The sequence below is a fragment of the Colossoma macropomum genome, unplaced genomic scaffold (genome assembly GCF_904425465.1).
Source record: "Colossoma macropomum unplaced genomic scaffold, Colossoma_macropomum, whole genome shotgun sequence".
NCBI classification, from domain to species: Eukaryota; Metazoa; Chordata; class Actinopteri; order Characiformes; family Serrasalmidae; genus Colossoma; species Colossoma macropomum.
The window spans coordinates 21,707,758-21,715,722 of NW_023494799.1; the positions used below are offsets into that span (position 1 = coordinate 21,707,758).

The 7,965-nt window shown below is 36.9% G+C and overlaps 1 protein-coding gene across 1 annotated transcript in view; it reads right to left on the reverse strand.

Moving 5' to 3' along the window:
* The window catches only part of LOC118819331 (mucin-2), a 34,439-nt gene extending 27,058 nt beyond the window's left edge, over nt 1-7,381 (reverse strand). The window contains 14 exon segments of the mRNA XM_036587070.1: nt 52-216; nt 867-1,004; nt 1,320-1,389; nt 1,482-1,592; nt 2,195-2,333; nt 2,444-2,561; nt 2,875-3,000; nt 4,311-4,521; nt 4,610-4,716; nt 5,233-5,323; nt 5,534-5,648; nt 6,318-6,579; nt 6,667-6,723; nt 7,267-7,381. Of these exon segments, the coding sequence (XP_036442963.1) occupies nt 52-216; nt 867-1,004; nt 1,320-1,389; nt 1,482-1,592; nt 2,195-2,333; nt 2,444-2,561; nt 2,875-3,000; nt 4,311-4,521; nt 4,610-4,716; nt 5,233-5,323; nt 5,534-5,648; nt 6,318-6,579; nt 6,667-6,723; nt 7,267-7,345 (1,789 nt within the window). The 5' untranslated portion in view covers nt 7,346-7,381.
* Between the last annotated feature and the right edge of the window lie 584 nt (nt 7,382-7,965).

The window sequence follows — 7,965 nt, forward strand, 5'->3', positions numbered from 1 at the left end:
CAACAAGAAAGAAAAATCAGTCATATAGCAGAACATTGCTGGATGGTATACCGTTTTCAGTGCTTAGACTGCAGGGGTTCTCAAAGGTCCTCTGGACATCAGGGCAACTCGCTCTTGTTTTCCAGGTGTTGGCAAAGTCCACAGCTGTTCCCTCTGTGAGTCCACCCATGGTGGTGAATTCATCTGACTGTATGTTGTTGAAATTGCCACAAAGTCCTGTGAAAAACAGTTAATCCAGGTTATAGTATGATTAAAGGTCAAACTGCGGGACAGCTTTGCAGGGTAACTTTGAACCAGGGATGCTTGACGATATCAGAATCTTTCAGAATATTTGAAATTTTTCAATATTTCAAGCAGATAAGCAGATAAATTCAGTGCTAATGTCTACATTTTATAAATGTTCATAAATACTCGTACTGACATCTGCATGAAAAAATCAGATATTGGAATGAGCCAAGAACTCCTGTATCAGTGCATCCCTACTTAAACACTGCAGTACATTAGTTTCTTGGAACGAAAGAGTGCTGACATATACTGTATTAGAAACTACAGTATGCAAAAGTTTAGGCACCCCTGGTCAAATTCCACATTTTGTTGATTTTCTAAGTGTAAATAAGTTAACACATTCTCTAAACACTTCTGCACATTTTAATGCACAATTACAGCTTATTTACTGAAAACATGGCCTGTGCAAAAGTTAGGGCACAATTTATGTTTTTTTTTCCTAATATGTGGAAATTGTGCCACAAATGCCATATTTAGGTGTATTCCCTTTAGGATGTGTATAAAACATATTTTGACTTAGAAAATCATCAAAACATCTAAAACTTAACTCTACGTGTAAGTGTTACATGGTATGTACTCACCACATGTTTGTCCTTTAAATGCTGGTTCAGCCGTGATGAAAACTTGCATGATGGGCGTGAGCTGGATCTCCAGGCGAAGCCCGATCTTTGTCTGGATGACAAGGTAGAACGAGGATGGCTTGAAGATGCTTACATCAGCTGCAAAACAAAATCGGACCCATTAAAATAAAAGTGCCTGATGTAGAAATTCAGTGTTAGTGCTTTTCCTTAACTGAATGATTCAGATCATTTGAAACTATTCAAATTTAAGACCGAAACTGACAAATTCTTCAGCAACAACAGTACAAATTTTCTGCAGCGAAAACTACATGAACAGTGAGAATGATGTGGAAATTTCATTCACAGTGGTACTGTAATAATGCACTAATACAATGTTTTGGAAAAATAAAATATGTGCACTGTGAAGTTTCCATGACTGAGTTTGATCAGTCTTGGTTAGTTTGATGGACCTACCTGTAAAAAGTGGCAGCTTTGTGAAGATTCTGTTGACCTCAACATTTCCACTCGGATCCACTGTGATCACCTGTATAGCGAATATATAAAAACAAATTTGGTTGGACTTCCAAAGATTTACTCATACAGTAGCTCACCATGTGCTCCACCTTTATAACTCACATTAGACCCATTCGACAACGCCAGCGTGACTGCCTTCAAACAGGTCTCACTATCGGTCAGTCCACACTTCTTCAGGTCTCCCAGAACTGTGAAATCTGTGCCTGTGCATTCCTACAAGGAATCAGAGCAGCACAGGTAAATAAGAGGAAACTGTGAAGAAAATATGATACCAGAAAAACTGGTAAAAAACAGTTCTTTGTCAGTGTCTTTTAAGTTCTATTAATCAGGTAAGTGTGTGGTACAAACTACAATGTACTAGGTAATTATTTCAGGTAACATCATAATAAGTTCCAAGAAAACTGAATCCCAGGTTCTAGATATTATCTGGGTAAGTGTGAAGTACAAATACAGTATTGTGTGATTATTTTGGGTACAGTAGCAGGTAGTTATATGGTGCAGAAAGACACATGTACATGATTCTTATATAATAGAAAAAAAAGATGCATCGAGATGCATCGATAATCGTTTTATAATCGCATCGCAGCCCTCTGAATCGTAATCGAATCGAATCGTGAGGTGCCTAGAGATTCCCACCCCTATTGAAGACTGTACCTCACACATAACTGGCTATACAGAACTTAAGGGACTGTAAAAGAAAGCATTACCGAAAAACTACTTGCCATTTTATGTCATGTCTTTCATCAGTACATTTGAAAAAAAAAGACTATTTTGGCTGGTTAATTGTTGTCTCATCTTAAATTATGACTGAGTACCTTGGACAGGACATAGGAGCAATCTCCATGAAACGTGTAGGGCTTTTCATCATAGGTTATGATGTGGGCTCCTCCTTGCACTGAGCAGGTCCCAGGACAGTTTTTTTCCACACAGTTCCACGTCCCACCAGAGCAGGTACTAAATGATACATTAGGATTGCTGTTAGTAACAAATTTACAAGCTATGAATCTGAAAATGTGAACTCTCCTCCACAGAAATCAGAGCTTAGCAAATTGGTACAGACTTACCATTCTTTGCAGCTAGTTGAATAACCTTCCCCAGAGGCGTACACCTTCCCTTCATGGTTGCAGCCGCAGTTACTCAGTGGTATACATCCAGTGTTGTTTATATCATCAAGGACAGTGCCTTCAAAGATATGAAGATGTTTATGTATGTTTATTTCATATTAATGGATCATAGATTAATAGGTGTTCCAAATAAAGTACTTTACATTTCATTACCCTTAATGACTCAACTTTGTTGAACTTGGCATGAGAAATTATTTTTTATTTATATTTCCTCATACAGACCGATTCATCATAAGGACAGGAAAACAATGGACATAAAGCAGAACAAATTAGAGATCTATCAATCAAAGGTGTGGTCTGCATGCAGTTTTATGTCTATATACCTTAGGGACACTTCAAACATCAGGTGAGGCCTCAAAAACAAACATTACCTGGAGGACAGAAGCATCCATCAATGCAGTGTTCTCCACACGTATGTTCTCTCTGCGGGTTAGAGCAGGTGTCCATACATGGACTTCCACATTCCATATACACTTTGCTTTCTGGGCATGTCATTGCTGTAACAGATCAAGAAGAGACCAAATATTAATTTTAAATGTACTCATATTACATTATTTGTCTGTTCCAAGCACTGTAATACACTATGAATACTTCAAGGTGATTTTGAACTGTAATTACAGTAAAAAACTTTTTAAGCAGTTTTTCTTCCACTTTAGTGAGGACTCCCTATGTAGGACTCCTGGCCTCAGACGGCATCGCCAAGATTCAAACTCACAACCTCCTGGTGATGAAATGAACCCTTACAGTTGCAATTCGGGAGCTGTCCTTTTACTGAATGTTCGAAAAAATTGCATTTAAATAAGCATTTATTACTACTGTTAATGATTTAATGTAAATACAGGAAAATAATTACAAATAAAATGCATTTATTATTGCAATTATAGCAATAATAATATATTATAGCTGTAATAGCAGTGCATTACCGAAAAAGTACTTGTCATGATTGTAAAATAAATACATTTATCATTATTGCAATTACAGCAATAATTATAAATTATAACTATAACAGCTGTGATGATTTATCCAATGAAAGCACAGATGTATGTGAATGAGCAGCCTGCAAAATGTGTGGTAGCAATATTAGTATGTTGGCACCACATTCTGACACCTATAAAGTCTGAGCATTAAATTATATATAACCCAGTAAAATCTTCAACTACTGTGATGTGTTGTGGAAATCATCGACACATAGGCATTTTGATGCTGTTATTTTACAGGACGAATGGTAATTTTCTGTATTTTCGCCTGAATTTTACGCTGTATTTACTCATTTTCTTGAAAACCATAAAAATTCATGTAAAATTACAGATTTTTACTGTCAACAGAGAGTGATGCTAGCACTTTTCTTTGTCTTACGGCACTTACCGTATATCATATGTAGCATGATATGAGCATCGTCTGGGCGCATTTCTTTATATGTACACTTGTGTATGTATGATGGTTATACATTAGAACTGAATACAAAATAGGTTGCATCTAATTAGCATAAACCTGAACTTCATGACAGGCATAACCTCAGAACACAAGGACTTTACCAACAGCTGCCATGCAAAAATGTAAAGACTGCTAGACAAATTACATGCTTTGTTGATTTTTCTGTCCAATTTATATTTATCTGCTGAGAAAAACGTGCTACAGCTTTCGCACAGGCCACATTTGTATTATATATTTGCATTAACACATACCAAAGTGTATCTCTGTAGAGGATGTGTTCACTTATTTCCATTAGAAAATCAACAAAACTGTGTAACTTGACTCAAACTTTTGCATACAACTGCGAATACAACAAAAAATTACATCTACTCACGGCAGAACTGTTCTGTCCTCCAGTTTGCAGGCTTTCCTCCTGCATGAACACACTGGCGAGAGTATTCAGCTAAGGTTTTGCACAGGCAGAAAGCTCCAGTTGTGTTGCACTGGCACTGATCCTCCACGCAGACTTTGGCGAATGGTTCGACTGATAGGAGAGCAGTGCAGCTGCTGAACGCTTTGCTGAGAAACAGCTGTTGACAGAAGTTCTGTAGAAAAAGATGTAAATAAATAAATAAAACAAGCATTGATCCATCTATGTGTTGCTTTGGTGCACCAAAAAGTAACCACTGGTACCTCATTTCCACAGTTCACGTTATCTCTCTCAGGCTCCTCTTCACAGATTTCTGTAGGACCATCCATCTTCCACAGACTTCCATAAGTGGAAGTAGAGAGCAGCACACCTAGAACATATAAAAAAGTGTTACGTTCCAACATTTCCACCTCAAGCAGATAATGCGGTAATTAAGGATGGACCACATCAAAGTTCTACACACTTAAAAAATAGAGTGTTCTTCAAGGGTTCTTTAGAAAAGAAAATGGTTTTATATAAACTCTGAACACTCAAAGAACCTGCATGGTGAAATTGTCAGATTGACGGACAATGTATCGTGAATGGTTCTATATAGCACCAAAAAGGGTTCTTCTATTGTTACAAGCATGACATCGTAGCAATAGAGGAACCCTTTTTTGTGCTGTATAGAACCCTTTTAAAAAAGTTTTATATAAAGCCATATACAACACATTCCCCATCAATGTGAAGAACCCTTTCACCATGCAAAGAACACTTTAATCATGCAAAGGGTTATTTGAGGGTTCATGGTTCTATACAGAACCGTTTTCTTTACTAAAGAACCCTTGAAAAGCCATCTTTTTTTAAGAGTGCAGAAGCAAGAAAAGGTTCTGTAGTTTTACTTTACCATCCTTAATAAACTCATTGTAAGTCGGAATTTCGTTGAAGTCGCCACAAAGTCCACACGTCTGATTTCTGAACTTTGGATCCAATTCAACCTGTGGAGAAAAAAAAGAGCCAGGATTTGTTGCCATATTGTCTCAGCAGTGATGATTCATCTGTAATAAAACTTCCCACAACCAAGTTCTAATGTTTTACCAAGGTTAGCCCAATGTGTACTGTACATTTGCCAGGTCTATGAATGTATATAAATGACTGTAGATTTTAAAAACAAGTCAGCTGAAAGGATTTTGATTTAATTTGATTACCATGAAGGCATCGTCTTCATTCCACAAGGCTGTTATCCCCAGTGTAGCTTTGATTATGATGTATGTGCTGGTCGCCTCAATGAAAACTCCAGAGCCGAGGAATGGAGCTTCTTCCCTTAAAAACAAACACACAAACAAACAAAACATTTAATTTCACACACAGTAATGTGCAAAGGTTTTTGGACACCTGAGAAGATTAAATTTAAACAGCTGTTTATCTGGTTAGTGAGCATTTATTCGCCCAGAAAATCACTAATATTAGAACAAATACAAATAACAGTAATTCAGTAAGTTCATTGTACATACGTTAAGGTTCATTTGATCATTTACAAACTTCTCAAGGAAGCCAGTTTTATTTGTAGTCATCCAATTCCTGGTTTGGTTAATCAGTACTTCAGTCAGTTAAATCAGATGTGCTACTGAGGTACTGTATAAATATTCAGTAAAAGATTGAATAAATATTTCAATAAGATGTGATGTTTGGTGGAGTGCAGGAGAAATCCGGATCTTTGTTATTCAAACCAGCTTGAAAATTAATGTTACTTCTTGCTGTATTTATGTTTATTTGCATTTATTCTAATGATATATGGTGTTTTGTAATGGTAAAATCCTTACTGCCAAGATAAACAGTTTTAATTAATGTGCACAGTAATATATATTGACTTTGGATTATGACAGATTACTAGAGCCCTCTTGAGTCATAAGTCATAAGTGGTCACTAAGCATTCGAATAATGACTCCCATAGGTACCCTATTGACACACAGTTCTAAGATTTTCACTCACGTTTGGCCATTGACAACTATGGAGCCTTTGGTCAGCTCCACCACTGTGCCGTCTAGCTTCATGGTGATTTTGCTGATGGTGGGCTCGTTGTTCTGTATCTGGCGCCTCAGCTGAATGTTAAAGGTCTCATAACTGCTCCCACACAGCTTGGTCAGGATGTGGTTGCAGGTGGACGGGAGCTGGAAGACGTCTCCATCAAAGGTTTTGAAATGGTAGTTACCCCATGTGCTGCAGACCTTGTGATTGTGTGCGGAGGTTAATCCTGAAAAATGAAGAGTTTAGCTCATTAACTTTACTCAACTACAAAAGCAGGTTTCACAACAAATGTAGATATGTCATAAACGTGTACCTGCAAACATCTGCGTCGTAGCCACTGGTTCGATGATGTTGACCGTTGTGGGGAATGCTGGAAAAAAAATGTTGGAAAATTTTATTATTTCGTTATTTAGTAAATGGATGTATCCTAGTGCACGTGTACATGCTGTATTAAAACCATACTGAGTTCAAACCTCTAAAAATTGAATTATTGGAAAATCACTGCCTTATGACTACACAACTTTTCTTAAGTTGATTAATATGGTTCTTATCAAAAGTGAAGGGACATGCCAGAATAATAAGCCACTGTTAAGCTACAATAGTAGGTTTATTGTATATATGTCTATATGCCTATATGCATATCTCACCACTGTCAGACCAAAACCTCGTATCTCTTTTTTTGACGTTTTGTACTGTTTCTTTACAACATGCTCAAATTTCATGACGAATGGACCAATTAAAAAATTCCAAAATTACTTGAAAAGTTCCATTACCTTCCATTCAAAGTTAAGAACGTTTTTTTCTTTCTCCTGTAATTTTTCTTAATTTATTGTTCAGCATAATATAATACTATTCCAGTACGTTAACTGTGGTGTAATGTACAATAATAATAATTGATTATCAAGTTACTTACTAGTTTGTGCTGCAGCCAATTCAATAGATAGGGTTATCCAAATTAGCAGCTCAGTTGGTATTAGTTTAAATGTCCCCATGATGGCTGTGTGGAGTGGCAGGCGCCCCACAGGTTCAATGAGAAATTCCTTCACTCTGTCCAGAGCTTTATACCACCTGTCTTTTAGGTGGGACGTCAGATTCTTCAGCTTTGGTGAAGGTGGGGCCTTGGCTAAGTTTAACTTTCCCAAAGTAAATGGCTTCATGGACTGTGTGCCTTTTGTAAAAACACACCTAAAAACACCTCTCATGAACGTCACTGCTTCAGGAAAGAGGTTTCAGAGGTGGACATCACTTTTACAGTCTCACCTATTTAAAATCTTAGAATTAAAAAAATGAACCATAATTTAATCATAATAATTACAATCATGGTGAGATTATAATGACACTGCACAATGCATAGCAGTATCACTTTGTGTAATGCACTATTTGAACAACTTTGAGAAATGTAAACTTAGTCAAACATGACTTACGTGTGATTGTATGTGTGCTGTGCCCCAAGGTTAATGTTAGCACTGTAGCGCCTTATGTCAACTGTCTTTCCTCTGCTCATCTCCACCTTGGCTTACTTTTATTAAATCAATATCTAATATCAACAATAGGTAAATATTCTTACATAGAGACACAGACAGAAAGATCTTTCTAACCATTTATGTGAAAC